Source organism: Tenrec ecaudatus, chromosome 17, assembly GCF_050624435.1.
Source record: "Tenrec ecaudatus isolate mTenEca1 chromosome 17, mTenEca1.hap1, whole genome shotgun sequence".
In the NCBI taxonomy this organism is placed as follows: domain Eukaryota; kingdom Metazoa; phylum Chordata; class Mammalia; order Afrosoricida; family Tenrecidae; genus Tenrec; species Tenrec ecaudatus.
The window spans coordinates 7669298-7686474 of NC_134546.1; the positions used below are offsets into that span (position 1 = coordinate 7669298).

General features: G+C 39.7%; 1 protein-coding gene across 2 annotated transcripts in view; it reads right to left on the minus strand.

Annotated features, from left to right (window-relative positions):
• The window catches only part of USP34 (ubiquitin specific peptidase 34), a 218811-nt gene that overhangs the window by 19322 nt on the left and 182312 nt on the right, over positions 1–17177 (minus strand). For both annotated transcript variants that reach the window (XM_075535336.1, XM_075535335.1), the window contains exons 63-69: positions 9857–9905; positions 9674–9778; positions 9551–9595; positions 8180–8284; positions 6500–6647; positions 2640–3274; positions 1479–1636 (exon numbers count right to left, since the gene is read on the minus strand). In XM_075535336.1, coding sequence (XP_075391451.1) covers positions 1479–1636; positions 2640–3274; positions 6500–6647; positions 8180–8284; positions 9551–9595; positions 9674–9778; positions 9857–9905 — 1245 coding nt within the window. The remainder of the gene's footprint in view (positions 1–1478; positions 1637–2639; positions 3275–6499; positions 6648–8179; positions 8285–9550; positions 9596–9673; positions 9779–9856; positions 9906–17177) is intronic.

Consider the following 17177-nt stretch of genomic DNA (forward strand, 5'->3'; position numbering starts at 1 on the left):
GTGACCCCACATACAACGCACTGCAACGTTGCCCAGTCCTGCACCACCCCGACAATTGCTATGTGTGAGCCCACCACGGAAGCTTCTGTCAATCCCTCTTGCTGAGGGGCTTCCTCTTTTCCGCTGCCTTTCTGCTTTGCCAAGCACTAGGTCCTTCTCCAGGGACTGGTGTCTCCTGACAGCACGTCCAAAGCACGAGACAAAGCCTCGCCATCCTTGCTTCTCACAGCATTCTGGCCCTATTTCTTCCACAACACATTTTGTTCTTTCAGTGACTCATGGGAACTTGCCCTGGTGACATAGCGGATATTAAGCTAAGCCGAAGGACAGTTATTTGAAACCACCGGCTGTTCTGAGGGAGAAACGACATGTTCTACGCCCATAAAGAGTTCCTCTCGGAAACCCACAAGGGCAGTCCGACCCTGTGATGCGTACAAGTGACCTGATGGCATTGAGCTGAGTTTATTCTACTACAAGGTATTGGGAACGGGAGTTACATAATACAACTGACAATGTTTGTAATTTTAATGTTTCCTTTTTACAATAAAGAATTAAGAAAAGTGCTATTTACAAAAAACTCAACAAGCTTTTAGTAGCAAACCCTTGGAAAACTGAGTTCAAACATACTTTTAAAAGAATCCCTTTAAAGGGTTAAAGCAAAAGCACACTAAATTTCATTTTATTCAGGAAGATTTTAATTAAAAAGTTTTCTGAAGAAAACAATCTGAAATCACCCTCGTTTGATTGGTTTAGGAGTCCTGGTGGCATGAGTTACTCATAGGGCTGCAAAGTCAGTGGTTTGAATCCATTAGATGCCCTGTAGTAAAAAGATGAGGCTTTCTGCTCCCATGAAAATTTGGAAACCCAAAGACACATCTCTGCTCTGCCCTCAGGGGGTGGGTGGATTTGCTATGAGTCAGAATCATCTCAATGAGCTTTTTTTTTTTTTAAGTTAGTTGATTAGCTTAATACACAGTTACGTCTTCAACAAAGTATTGCAAAACAAACAAACACTAAAACCCCAAACCAGCACATCTAATAAAAGACATCATATATCCAAGTCTTACATGTACTATAAAGAAGCACTTTCAGATATTAGCCTGAGCTGTATTTCTACAGATAATGAAAATTAAGTAGAAGGAATTCTTTGCACTATTCACTAACTTCTATAGTTTAGAATTAAGGTAGCCCCCAAGCCTAAGAATCTATAATTATGTAAATACATGCAAACAAAAACTATCCATAAGGAGCTCATTAAATGTTAAATTATAAATTCCTCCACGGTATCTTACTGCATAATGTTTAGCCAATAACCTAGTAAATTTGGTAAACGTTTACTCAGAAACCCTTCACACGTTTCTGCTTGTAGCGTCAAGAGGCGAAAGCCTCCTGACCTCATCTGGCACAATTAACAAGTATGAAGACAAAACAAGAGAAGCAAACAAAGAAAGCCGACACCCACCAGAAAACACTTTTACCTTATTAAAGTAGTCCAGCAGGAGCGGCCATCCAAGCAACGGAGGTAACAACTTATGGTTGTCTTCTTAAACTGCTTAATGTCTTCTAGCTCTTCTTCCCTCATATCCGGCCTCTGAGCTATAAATAACTGCATCAGGTTAAACAGTTCTTCCACAGCCTAAAAAAGGGAAAATAAGCATTATAGTACTCTCTTAACTTTAAAAATGTTTATAACATCTGCTTCTCATTTCTTAACGCTATGCTAATCAGGCAGCGTCCATTAAAATGGCTCACACATGCTCAATTAAACTACCACTCAGCAACAATGTCAAAAATAGCTACACAGTCCCAAATGAATGCTCTCAAAATGTTAATTACACAGAAAAAGAAATAAAAATACTCTTTGAATGGAAGTTGAGATGGAAAACTGCATATAAACACAGTTCGTCCTCGGTGTTACCACTGCGCAAAGCAACCCGTTTGTTCCGTCAAACGTGTGCCCAAACACATGCCGTCCCTAGCACCCTGCTCCCTTTTCTTTCCTGAATGGAAATCATTGCTTTGTCCCAAAGTTTTCAACCCCTGCATTATACTTGAACGAATACTAGGAAAACAGTGTCACATATGGAATCATCTTTCTAGATTGTTAGTTCCAAGTACCCGGTAGATGAAGGGTGGGGAATACAACACTAGCTGTGATCAAATTAATTCATTTAGACTGTAAGCACTTCTATTTCAAAAGAGCTCTCAACCCATTTCCTCCACTTGCATGCAGTTTCAGCATACTGAGAAACACTATGATCTTATAAGAAAATACCACCATCTTTAGATAAAGATTGTCTTAGCACAGCAGCGTAGAGCTTGACGGTGATCTTGGTTTCAAGAATGAAGTGCTCATTTCCCAAAAATTACACCACAAAGCTGCTATGCCCCCTGACCGGGACTAGGAGTTGGATGTACTTACAGACGCACAAATGAAAACAGGTAGTTTCACCAGAGATAAGAAAATTACTCATATTTCTTCTATCAGTTATGTAACAATGTCACATTTTGTATGCGTAGTCAAGCAAATAAATACTGAGAGAGAGGATTAAACTATGCTTATTTTGTTACCACTAAAATAGGTATTTCCATTCAATTCAAAGCTACAGATGTAAGAGTATCTATTTTATTTTACTTACTCCAGGATATTGGCTGGCATGTGGTGTAAGATTCTTAAAGGCCCATTGGATGTTCTGATGAGAAGCTAGCTGTCTTGTGAATGCTGGGGACTGCTCACAGCAGAGCCTCAGAATGCCGTAGTAGGCAGGCAGCATGCCACGGTTGAAAAGCACCACATCCTGATCGTCATGGTCAGCAAGGATGTAATTGAAGGCAATGTTCTTGGTTACCACTGGGTTCTGAACAATAAGGCGGATATTCTCTGGACAGTCAGCACACACATTGTACCAAAATGAAAGCAAAGCCTGTTTATTGTGATTTGTAGCTATTGCTGGCTCAGAAAGTTTAGGCTGGAAAAGGTTCCACAGATCCATGAAATATGTGGAAAACATCAGCTTCTCAGTTTTGGAAATCAAACAGTAGGTCATAAAGCTGAAACAGGGCACGAGCTTTGTAGTGCCATGAACAGCAGCGTCAACGTAAAGTCTGGCTCTCGAGAGCAAGCCAAGGAGCACGTTGTACACCTGATGTAGAACTACTGTCGTGTCTGCACTGAGTGGAAGGTCCCGGGTTGGGATGTGCAAAGACCTTGTTGACCGGAACATCTGGCGGAATGAATTGCTTGGTATAAGGGACACCAGAAGATAAGCTGCAGCTATAAAATGTAAAACAGAACCGTCAGACCCTCATAAGACACAAGACAGACTGAAGAGCAGTCACTAAATACAAAGCCACTCTTGCTTTTATTAATTTAAAAGAATAAAAACGAAAGGACACGGAACACTTCATGTAAGATCTTTCGGCTTTACCACTGGCACCAAAGAAAAGTCCCTGGCAATCATGGGAACACCACCTTCCATTCAGACATTATTTTGTAGGCGGTGACAACAATGGCCCCAGCAGAAACCATTCTGAAACCTGTCTCGTTCAGCTTCCCCAGATGTCACCACTTTCCCATTCGTTCTTTCTCAGAGAACAAGGCTTTAGAGAAGGACCTGCCAAAGGCTTTCTGGTCCTTGGGTGCCTCGATCAAATCATTTATAATGTTTTGGGGGGAATCAAAGTAGTTCTTTCTCACTTAATAAAACAACGATAAAACATTTATATTGGATTATCAAAAGATATGAGAAATTCTATATAAAAGTCATTTATAAAATATTACATACACTAACTATAGAACATTCACTTTAAATTAACAGTGGCTTTACCTGTAACTAGTGGTTAAGTGCCACTGTACTGTCCAAAGCAAATTAAGTTAGTACTTCTAAAATTCACTCAGGTCTATTGTGCAGGCTTAGTTGAAATCAGACACACACACACTCACACTACTCATTTTCTAAGTCATTCTTCACTCATGTGTAGCTCTGGTTAACTGTTGGCAGTTAGGGTCAATATGCCATGTGTAAGAATTGTGCAGGCAGCTTTCTAACCAACAAAGTATATTCTACTTAGAATAAAGTCACTCAGTTTAAGTTTCAGGCTTTCATCCCAATATATTTTTTTCCCATTTTCAAACACACTGAGAGCTGTTCTGAAAACCCACAGATCTCATTTGCCTTATTTGCTTCGCCACCATGTATTCATTCCTAGTAAAAACTCTTTGTTCACAAAAAAACAAACTATGCTGGGGGGAAAAGCCCACATTTTTGTCTTTGAGAAAAATTGGGGAAGTGACTTTGTAAGAATAACTCGGCTTATTTAAATACTGCCTTGCTGCCTCTGAGTCCCCGGTCCTCGTTTTACACTACAGAGAACTCAGAAGGAGTCTACTTCCACTTTAACAGGGCAACGCTGGACTCCCTTCCCACCTTTCGCCGCTCTCTCTAGTCCTTACAACGGAGCACTGTACTCTCTGTAGCTTTGCTTCTACACATGTGACTTTCATTCTCGTCAGCCAATTTGTACAAATAGTCCTTTTTGCAGGTTACAGCATGTCAAAAACACCTTTTCATTTTGAAAGTCTTCATGGAACATTACAACAATTTGTTTCCTATTAAACATTTAGTTTAAAATTTTTCACAATAGTGCTATCATCAAATATTCATATATTGGGTAAATGACTTACGCTAGAACCCCTGAATGATTTTCGAATTCTCAGTATATACTCTTTCATAACATTAACTCACATTGTTGCTTCAATGTACAAGAATATAATTTCTTTAGAGCTAATACTAGGTGAAACAACCAGTTTAATAAAACAAAAATCCTTTTAAAAAAACTGATTTTTTTGTATGGTCAGGGGACTGAACATGAACACGGACCAGCACACACGTCGGCTCTGACATTCCAGTGGGGCTAAATACACTGGCAGCAAAAACAAGTCCACCTGTAGAGCACCGATTTGAATCCCTCTACTCCTCTGAAAAGTGTTTTGTGGTTCTTGCCCACCGGCATCTGAGCATTAGTAACTTATTATGACTGTGATACCTTGGTTGTGAGTAAGGAACATCAAGGACATACTAACCAGGTGCCATACTTTATATGGATTTAATGAGTCTTGAACTAAGGTCCTTTTGCTTAGGACTCTAGCTAGATACCATGTTAACTTTAGTCATCATGTCTCCTTCAGGTTCCTCTGGTCTGAGGCAGTTTCTCAGACTTTTATTTTCATGACCTTGACAGCGTTTTATGCTGGTCAGGTAATTTTCAGACTATCCCTCAATTTGGGTGTGTTTGATGTTTTCTCGTGGTTAGACTCAGCAGACTGCGGAGGTAAGGGGCTTTTCTCATATCACAGGCTATACGACATCAAGGGTATATGCTGTCAGCATGATGGAGGAGCGAAAAATGTTAACTGTAATCACCTGGCTGTAGAGATGTTTGTCAGGTGTCTCCACGGTCAAGTCATGCTTTTCCACTCTGGAAGCAAGTTACTAAGCTCACATTCAAACAGTGGGTGTTAAGCTCCACTTCCTAAGAGTGGGATTGACACAAATTTGGAATTGTTTTGTGTGGAGAATTGTATCATTTCTGCCCATTTATTTATGTTTATCACTATGGATTCAGGTTACAATCTAGTGCTATTGTTATATATTTTGCTGCTAATAGTCATCCCATTTTTGGACACTGGGTGCTCTATGAGTCAGGTGGGGCTGTATCCCTGGGACATACCCCCATTATTATATGTAGGAGCACTTCCTTACTTCTGCTTCTAAAACACACACTTGCGTAATCTTGTGTATTCCCTGCCCTACACTCAGCCATAGTTAAAAGGGGATTGTTCTTATTGGAGACTAGTGTTTAGAAATCAAGATCTGGTGACTAGTTGACGTGCTATGGGGCTTTCACTTCTGCTAGACCCTCTCAGGGGACAAAGCTAGGATATAAGTTTTTTTTGTAGGATATAAGGTTTTAATGATTAAAATTTTTTTAAAATTACTTATTCTGATTCTTCTTTCTTTCACTGGTACCTAGACTGGATATGTTCCATGTATTTACAAGAAAGCTTCTAGTCTATGAAACAGCTATGTGTAGTATTTGTTCATCTGTCTTCCAAAATTTTTATTCCTTACTGACTTGTGTTACTAAAGCTGTTTATCATTTAACTGATGTTACTTCAGTAAATAATTTCTCAATTATAAAATATCTTTATTACTACATTACCATTAACCTTTGTAAAGTGTTTCCTTGACCCACACTCCACCAAGCCAGAAAACAAAAGTGGTGAAATCACTTAGTGAAAAATACTTTCCTACCTAACAAAACCATTGCAGCTAGTGTGGAACATGACCCTAAGTTTCCACATACTATTCACCTGGGCCTTTAAGTACATCTCCAAGGACCTGAGCAATGGGCATTTTGTGCTCACCTTTAAAACAAGACAAACTAAAGTTGGAATGACAACAACAATTGCTTGGTTAAATTCTGGATTTTGACTTACAAGTCCTGACTCTAGGATAATTGTGAGCCAAAAGAAACCGCTCGACCCAGTTTTCCATATTCTGTAGAACCCAGCTGTGTGCTAGCTTATTTCGGGGTGTCTGTACTGCCAACCAATCCAGACACTGAGAAGGATTGTATTCAATCACCTACAAACAAATAGAATTCAGGGTCAAGAAAGAATATAAGGTCAACTGAATGAATAGTTAGTTTAGATTACACCTGTGCTAATCAAACATTTAACACAAACATTAAGTCTACTGAAAACTAGAACCTAAACCACGTTTCATCCATCCCCTTCCCAACACTCTTGTGAAAATCCACTTACACTTATCAACATGCAATCTTCAAAATCTATTAGTGTGTAAAATAAATTTAAAATAACAAGTAATAAATTAGGGGAATAGAATGACTTCTATCTCTTAAGTTTAAAAATGTATTTAAAAGTGCTTTTACGGGAGGGTGGAGGGAAGGTGAGGGAAAAAAGGGGGAACAGATTATAAAGATCTACATGTAACCTCCTCCCTGAGGGAAAGACAGCGGAGAAGTGGGTGAAGGGAGACGTCAGACGGTGTTAAGACATGACAAAATTATAAAAATTTATAAATTATCAAGGGTTCATGAGGGTGGGCAGAGTGGAGAGGGAGGGGGAAAATGAGGAGCTGATACCAAGGGCTCAACTAGAGAGCAAATGTTTTGAGAATGATGAGGGAAACAAATGTAAAAAAGTGCTTGACACAATGGATGTATGTGTGGATTGTGATAAGAGTTGTACAAGCCCCCAATAAATGATTTAATTATTTAAATAAATAAACGTGACATGCTTTTAATTCTCTAAATTTCTTTGTATCTGATTCTCTCTTCCATACCCAATCTATTACTATACAAAGGAGTAACCCCCCAAACCAGAATTGCACTGGGCTGAATGGAGCTTTTCCCTGCTAGGGGACCGTTGAGAAACTCGCTCTTAAGTTAGTGGACCCAGTGGCGTCACCTGGGAAGGTTCTCTTTAGTCACAGTGAATTTTTTCATAAAAGTAGTTTTGGTTGAACCTGTTTCTGTGATGGACGATTTAAGAGAACAGTGAGTGACTGTGGAATTTGGTTTCCTGTTGGGGAAAAATGCTGCAGAAATCAGTAAGAGACTGTATGCCTTGGTGGCACAGAGAGGGTTATGCGATGGGCTTCAAATTTCAAGGTAGGAGTTTGAAACCACCAGAAGCTCCACAGGAGAAAGATGAAGCTTTCTATTCCTGTAAGGAATCTTGGAAACCTGCAGGGGAAGTTCTGTTCTGTCCAACGGGGTCACTATGAATTAGAATAGACTCAATGGCAGTGAGTAATAATTTAGGAAGCAAAGACACTGTAGATGCTTTAGTTATCATTTCTGTCAATATCTGAAAACACCTGATTTATTGGTATTTCTAAGGTTTTGTGGACTGATCCTCTTTTGAGGGAGGGTAACGAGAACCTCATTATTGGCTACGGTGTTTTATTACTCAAACAGAAAGCCTTTAAAATATCTGGAACTTTTTCTTTCAGATTTTCTGAACCAAAATTTCCCAGGACCTGCTAAATTCATTTCAAGATACACAAGTAATAGGTAAGTAGTTAAATTGATAATATTGTAACCATTTTTTTTAAAAAGAGAAAATTAACTATTAACACACTGCTAAACATACCTCCCATATCCTCTGCAGAATGTAAGATGCAAAAGGGGGCATCCCTGGAGGCCCACCAGCAAACTCCATGAGCATAGTCAACAATTTAAAGAAAGGATTGGCTGCCTGTAAGACATATATAGATTGTGTATTAAAGAACAATTGGAATCCACAAACTTCTAGACCAAATCAAATTCATTGCCATTGAGTGGACTGTGACTCAGTCACTCTGCTATGTATCATAAATGTAAATCTCTGGTGCTAAAAGAGCTCAGTACTACTCGGCATATATGTGGTAGTTACATAATTTCATGTTAACTTAATAAATAGGTCAAAAGGGTGGAATCGAGCCTCTCAATCAGGTCACAGGCTGATGATGCATCCTGTGGGCATGGCCTGAGAACTTCTTTTTCTCACTGGAGGTGTACCACACACACTGACTCTACCTTTGCCTTCCTGTTGACAAGCCACTTTCATCCAAGCTGATGGCAGCCAAAGCCCTGGAGATGCATCCACTGCCAATAGAGCTACACAACTTTGCAACCACTTATGAGCTATTACTGGACCTGATCGGGACTGGGATGAGATCTTTGATATAAAGATTTTTCTTATACATATGAGTGTCTCTGGATTTGTTTTTCTAGTCAACCCGGTCTAACACACTATTATAAAGTAGCAGGATCAGCTATGACATGAAAAATAAGTCATGTGGGAATCACTTGAACAGAAAACAAGTCTTTTTCTGAATGTAAAATGTGGACATTTTGTTAGGGGGGAAAAAATCACAAATATCTCTTACTGACCCATGTTCTAATGAAAACTGTAAAGTGTGATTTATAAACGATTTTCATTAAAGTAACTAACCACGTGGTACAACACTGTATTTTTGTTCCAATATATTACTCAAGCTTTAAGGGGCCTAGTGGATTAGCAGTTAAACATTCATTCATCTGCTAACCTGAAGGCTGGTGGTTTGAACTGATGCAGAGGTTCTGCAGGGACAAGACCTGAGGACCTACTTCCGTAATGAGCAGCTCTACTTAGTCACATCGGGTTGCTATCACTTAAAAATCAACTTGATGACATTTCACAGCACATCAACCTTTATAGGGTTCTAATTAGTTTTTCTCGTAAGTTTAAACACATATACACTTCTAGTGAGATGACTGTAACACTTGACATCCATAAGACACCCTAGTATATTGAGCTTTTTGGTAAATTGACATTATAGTATTCTTTGTGTTACTAAGACATGAAGAGCACCCAAAGTTATATACTTTTAAAGTCTTCCAGGAAAACCCTTGGTTTGTTTGTTTGTTACTAAGACCCATTAGAGAGGCTCTCCTGAGAGTGCTGCCAGTTAAAACCATGAATTAAAAAATGTCGACATACCTCAGGAGTCAACTTTGCTATTGATGTGAAAAGCATAGACACAATCTAAAACAGAAAAAGGAGATGGTCAGAAGTCTTTTTAAAAGTTACCAGCAATCTTTAAGACCATGTCTCAGCACTCACGTGTTCTGCCAGTCGATTATTATATCGACAGAGACTGAAAATCAGATTGCAGGTCTGTCTGATATTGATGCCATCACGAATATGTTGGAACAAGAAGGGGAATCCCTGTTAAAAGCAAACGCCCGTTTAAGAACTGCTGGAATTTTGTTGTGACCAAATTGTCTAATAGAGACATGCCATTACCTTTCCTCCCGTTAATGCTGCCATATCAGTCTGTGACAGTGTCAGGTGCCTGAAAGAAAATAGTGATTGAAAGAAGTTTTTCTTCCCTCTGTACCAGTTCAGAGCTATTTGCTTAACAACCCACACCACAATTGCTGATTCAATTTTAACTACACCCAAGCCACAGTCAGAAAACAATTTCTTGAAGTTCCTGTTAGCTGAATTTGTCTGCAAAACACTTCTCAGTTTTTTTAGATTCCAGGATCTGTGCATGGCAGCTCAAATCTACTATTTCCATTTAACAATAGTTTGGTATATTACACTGGATGCTTTGGTATATTACACTGGATGCTGCTGAACGGAATGCAACTTCTGGTGACCCCACTTCTATCAGAGTAGACCGAAGCTCCACAGGGTTTTCTTTTCAATTAATAAATTATTTTATTGGGGGGCTCTTACAACTCTGTAACAATCCACACACATCAATTATATCAAGCACCTTTGTACATACGTTGCCATCATTTCAAAACATTTTATTTCTGCTTTGAGCCCTTGGTATTAGCTTTTTTGCCCCCTCCCTCCCCCAACCCTCATGGACCCCCGATAAATTATTTTCATTTTATACCATCCACGGTCTTCCTTCGCCCATGTTTCTGTTGTTTGTTCCCCTGGGGGTGAGGGCAGGGGTGTTATAGGTTGATCATTGTAATTGGTTCTGGTATTGTTACTCCCACTACTTTTTCTGAGGGGTTTATCTGTCCTGGATTCCGTGTGTTGAGAGCTCTTATCTGTACCAGTGTACATGCTCCAGACTAGCCAGATTTGTAAGGTAGAACTGTGGTAAAGATAGTTGGGGGAGGAGAGGAAGGATTAGGGGACTAGAGGAACGTGTAGTGTGTCGGTGCTGTGCCACACCGTGGCTGACTCGTTCCTCCCTTGGGACCCTTCTGTGAGGGACTATCCAACTGTCTACAGATGGGCTTTGGGTGTCCTTTCTGACCCCCATGATTTCCATCAATATATTTGTTTTGGGTCTTCTGGTGCCTGATCCCGTCAACACCTCATGGTTTCACAGCCTGGTGTGCTTCTTCAATGTGGGTTTGTTGCTTCTCTGCTAGATGGCCACTTGCTTAACTTCAAAAGCCCTTTAAAACTCCAGGCACTACATCCCTTAACAGCCGGGCACCATCAGCTTTCCTCCCCACACCTGCCCATGCAACCATTCGGACTTCACCAATCACACAGGAAGGCGAGCATCACAGAATGCCAGCTTATTAGAACAAAGTGTTCTTGCATTGAGGGAGTACTTGAGTGGAGGCCCAATGCCTGTCTGCTACCTTAATACTTAACATTTAAATATATGTATATAGACCCATATACCTATTAATATATTTACATAAGTGCATGCCTCTATTTGTACTTCTATGTCTTGCCACCTAGTTCTTTTCTCTAAAAATTTTTAAGAAGGCCATTTTATTGGGGCTCTTATAAAAATTATATCCAGCTCATTTGTACATATGTTGTCATCAACATTTCCAGAACATTCTTTCTACTTGAGCCCTTGGTATCAGCTTTTTCCCCTCCCACCCTCATGAACCCTTGATAATTTATTTTTAGTTTTGTATTTCACACCGTCTGCTGTCTCCTTTCACCCATGTTTGGGTGGGGTTGGTGTTGTACATCAATCATTACGATAGGTTGCCCCTTTCTCCCCTATTTTCCCCTCCCCTCATGGTATCACTACTCTTATTGGTCCCAAGGGGTTTATCTGTCCTGGATTCTGTGTGTTGAGAGATCTTATCTTGACCAGTATACATGCTCTGAACTCTATGGACTTGTAAGATAGAACTGGGGTCATGATAGTGGTGGGGGAGGGGGGCAGGAGGTAGGCATTAAAGAACCAGAAGAATATTGTGTGTTTAGTCAGTGCTATACTGCACCCTGGCTGGCTCATCCCTTCCTCGTGATCCTTCTGTGAGTGGATGACAATGGGCTTTGGGTCTCCATTCTGATCCCCACTAATTCTCATAGAAAAGGTTGTTTTGGGTCTTCTGACACCTGATATCTGATCCCGTGGACACCTTGTGACCACACGGGTTGATGTTCTTCTTGCATGTGGGCTTTGTTGCTTCCCTGCTAGATGACCGCTTTTTAACTTCAAGCCTTTAAGACCCCAGACGCTTTATCTTGTAATAGCCAGGTATCATCAGCTTCGTCATGTTAGCTTATGCTCCCATTTTGTCTTCAGCAATTGTGCTGGAAAGGTGAGCATCACAGAATGCCAGGTTATTAGAACAGTGTTCTTGCACTGAGGGAGGACTTGAGTAGAGGCCCTATGTCCATCTACTACCTCAATACTTAACCTATAAATATAAGTACATAGACCTGTGTCCCTATCATTATATATTAATGTATTTACATATGTACATGCCTAAATGTATATCTCTATAAATGTCTTTTGCCTCCTAGTTCATTCCTCTATTTCTTTTTACTACTTTCCTCCTGCCCCACTATCATGTTCAACCTTCATCCTACTCTACTTTCTTTTGGCTACATTGTACTTGATCAACTTCCACTCTGCATTCTACTCCCTGGGTTTGTTGGCTTCCCCCATCACTTTCTCCCCCCTCCTCCTCTCCCATGTTCCCCCTTCCACAGGGTTTTCAATGGGTAGTATTTCAGAAGCAGATTGCTAAAAATAAATGAAATAAAAACAAAAGCAGAATTTCACAAAACAGTAAGATTGCCAGGCCTTTTTTCCTGAGGCACCTATTGGTACACCCAACCCTCCAACCTTTCAGATAGCAGCTGAGAACACGAACCATTCTAATCACCCAGCTACAAACCCCAACCAAACTCTCTGGCACGGGGCTGGTTCTGACTCAGAGCAACCCTGTAGCACAGAGAACCCTGTGGGTTTCTGCGTCAGCAACTCTTTACAGGAGTAGAAAGCTTCATCTTTCTCCTGCAGAACAGCCAGTGGTTTTAAAGTGCAGACTTGTGGTTAGACGTCCGAGGCGTCACCCACTACACCACATGGTAATAATAGTATGGTAGGTCTAATTTTACTTGGAGTCCCCAGCCCTTATTAAAGTTCCCTACTTTTATAACGCATTTCTTTTTCAACTTACCACAGAACATTTTAGACACACACACAAATTATAATTATGGCAGCATTTTATCACTTAACTTTGAATTTATTGATCCAAGGCCAACCTCATTTTGTCTGTAGCACATCTGTACTCCACACAGAGGCCTGGGGGTGCTGTCACAGGCCAGCACTCCATTGCTAAGCACTAACTAGGACGGTGCTTCTGCTCCTGTAGATGTACAGTCTTGGAAACCTGACACAGTGTTGGCTAAAGTCGAAACCGACTACATGGCAGTGGGTTTGGTTGTCAAGTTTACCCCTCATGAAAAGGAGTCTTGGTGGCACAATGGTTAAGGGCTTGGCTGCTAACCAGAAGGTTGGCCGCCTGAACGCACCTACCAGCTCTGTGAGAGAGAGACCTGGTGATCTGATTCCACAGGACGGTAACCAGGAACACCCAACGAGGCAGCTTTATCCTGTCCCCAGGGGTTGCTATGGATAGGCATTGATTCCACGGCCCCCAACAACTTATGAAATACACTCCTCCTGGATCATTATTTATTTCATTAATTTTATTGGTTTTTTTAAATAACAAATCTTATAACAATCCATCATTCAAATGTATTAAGCATACTTGTACATATGTTGCCATCAATATTTTCTTTCTACTTTAGCCCTTGGCATCAGCTCTTTTTTCCCCTTTCTCCTGGATTCTTTTAATGCAAATTCCAGATATCATTTCATGTAAAATTTCTTAGTACAATATCTTATTTTTCAGAAATATAACCATAATATTCGCAAACCTAGGGCCAAGCAGTAATTCTTTACTGTGATACAATATTGAATCGGTGCATATTCTCTCTCTCACACTCACTCACTCACTCACTCACTCACTCACTCACACACTTCAGGTTAATCTGTTTTAAGTAGGATTCCAAAAAGGTCCATATTGGGGAATGGAGTTGGGAGTGGGGGTGTGTGTATCTGAAATCCAAATGTATTAGTTCTTGTGATAGGTTTGTTGTGCCAACCTGGCCAATAGGAACATGTGGGATTAATCAGGTCACAGCATGGACAGCAAAGAGATAAATGGCCCTGCAAAGGCCTGCCTCCCCCTCTATTGCTCTCTGGTGATTGAGTTGGGTTGGAGTGTGCATGCTGTAGCTAGTTAGTTCTCTGCCTCAACTGTGAGCTACACTACCTGTGGGCCAGGCCAGTCCATGGATCATGTCGATAGAGCTTGAGGCTCCTTTGAGACCTGCTTTTACCATGCTGCTGGTGCTATACCGCTTGAACTTGAGGTTCACGGATCCTGCTGCTTTACATTGCTTGGGCTCGATAGCCTGCTTGCCTAAGATCCCGAGCTACTGGCTGTTGGTGACCTACCCTGATGCTTGCTGCCTGTGGGCAGACTCTGCTTGCCTCGCCCCAATGAGGACTCTGCTGTCTTGCTTCTTGACCTTGGGCCCAGCAGCCCATTTGAGTTGAAGGACTTCCAGTATATTAACTGTTCCAAGTAAATGAGTTCAACTGAACTGTCTGTTCTGTTGCGTGTCCAAATTAGCTGTTACTTTCCATCTCGCTATACATAAAATCATCTAAGTGTCCTGGTTTTGTTTCTTAGAGAACCCTGCCTAACAAAGTTCTCCCTCATACTTTGTTCTCTTGCATTGAAGAAAGCAGGTTGTTAATCCTATGGACCCAGCATTCTATGCTTTGTAGACCGCATCTCTATAGTGATGTTTTAACATATTCCTCTCCTGTAAACGGCTGGTTAGATCTAGGTTTGCCCTTTTTAACCAAGAATATTTTATAGGAAATGTAGCGCATGCACCTTCATTGGGAAGCAACTCTTAAGGAGTGTCATTCTTTAATGTTTTCATGTAATGGTAACCATAGTCCAGATCAATTATTTCACACGGGTTACAAAATAGTAGTAGTCTCACTATAGCTTTTACTTAGGAGCTCCAATATAGCCTTTAAGAACCTTCCCCCCTCATCTTACCAGCTGGCTGCCACGAAGTATAATTCTTTCAGGATGGATAAAAGCATGATTGCATCCTTTCATCAGTTTTCAAATTACGATTTGCCTCCCTTAATAGCCTCCAAAAGTTGCCAGTAATTTTAAAACTTTTTGGTATTCTAAGATCATAGATTTCAACATTTTTTAAATGTGTCAACCTGCCTACAGTAGTTGTAATGATTGAGGTTTAGATTGTTTCACCTACAGTCAATGAGAATGTGTCCTTTTAGAATGACTTCAGAAGTGGTTGATAATCTGTGTCTCCAGGAAAAAAGCATGAACTCAGACTCCATTATTATTTCTTGTCCCAGACCTAACACTGGCCATTTCCCAAAGGAATTCTAGTTCGTTCAGTAGTAAATGATATCTAAGGGCCATCATCTAGATGTAAGCGGCACTCCTTGAATCTGGATTAGACAGAACTTCTAGGACTTTCCATAAAATAAATGTATGAAATACATATACACAGTTTTTCTGGCTCAAGACAAAATAAATCATGACCTGATATTGGTATTTTTCATTCAACCTTACAAAGATGTTATGTAATCTTATACTTGTGTATTTTTTCCTTTTGCCAAAAATCTTGGGTTTCTAAAAACAAAATTTATGATTTATTCTATAATATCCATAGGAGGGGGCTTCAAAATGCTGGAAAAATGCCATTATCTTTTAATTCCACGTGTCCACAAACTTTCTTGAAGTCTCCTTGTGCAATGGTTTCAGACGAAGAATTCCAATAATATAACTAACAACATATTAAAAGAGTCTAGAAAAATTGTCATTTGTTTTGTTTCATGTATATCTCACTAGAAATTCATAGTTAAATAAATGTATTTTAAAGTCACTTTAATTATTTCCTCTCAAGTAGGTATACTAACAATTGCATGAAATATTTCAACACAAATAATGCACCTACACATTTAACATGCAGAAATGATGAAATTAAGTGAAAGAGCTCTGGGATAGTGTATCTATGCATATACATGTCTTGTGATATTTCCCAGAGTGAATTTTGGCCCCCTTCACCAGTTCTCCTGTATTACAGAATAATATCATCCTGTTGATTTTCTTTCATCTCTTGCTTTACTGTATAAAAACAGTTCAAAATGTTACTTAGATCACAATTATATGATAAAAGTATAAACCATGTTTGTAATCAGCAAATAAAATAGTGGACCTACAAAATGCATACCAGACTATGGTTATGTCTATTTATTTCATAGTTTAATTATGTCTTCATAGTGTCGTCAGTATCATGATTAAAAAAAAAAATCAATCAGTGAAACCTGCTAAATCAGTGTCTTAGCGTTTGGGAAAAAAAGTACAATGTGAACATTATTTGTGAAAAATATGGTACATAGATTCGTTTATTTCATTTTTTGATTTTAAGGGATTTTTATTCATTTATTTATAATTCCATATTTACATAATCCAAAGCTAAATTCTACAGGAAAAAAAAATTCATAGACATCAAGCCAAACTTTCATTCCTGCTCAACTGTTTTCTTCTCCAGCCCATAGGACAACAATTTTTAAAACGTTTTGATTTAGTTTTCTATTAATAAGCACACACATACACTTACTGGCGTATTATATATGCTTTCTTCCACCTAGCTCGCTTCAACTGGCAATGTATCCCAAAGCTCTCTCCAGGGTATTACAGACAGAGCCTGTATTTCCAGTTTTTCCTTGACAGCCATGGAGCATTCCTTTGCGTGGCGCATGATTTGTTTCTAGTCTTTTCGTGTTACCAATAGTCCTTCAATGACTAGAGTCCTGTATCTTTTCCCCCCATTGACATAACTTTTATTTCTTTTTTTTTTTACAATCAACTTTATTTCTTATATCCATCATCAGTTACCTCTTTTTGCCCACTGTATAAGTGGTGCCTGTATCAATGTATTGCTCATATAGATGCGCAACACCTATCTAACTCTGGTATCTGGTTATGAAAGGAGATGTGTTGGTATAGGTGTTAAAGCACTGAAGAGCCAACCAAAATGTAAGCAGTTTGAACCCGCCAGCCGTTCCACAGGAGAAAGATATGGCAGTCCACTTCTGGAAGGGTATAAAACTTTGGAAGTCCAATAGGGAATTTCAGTTCAGACCCAGAGATTTGGTGTATGACCACTGTCAGAAGCAATTCATCATCAGTGAGTTTGTTACTTTTTATTTGCTTTTGATTTTATATGTTTATTTTTTCTGCTTTTTTAAAAGATAATTTTATTG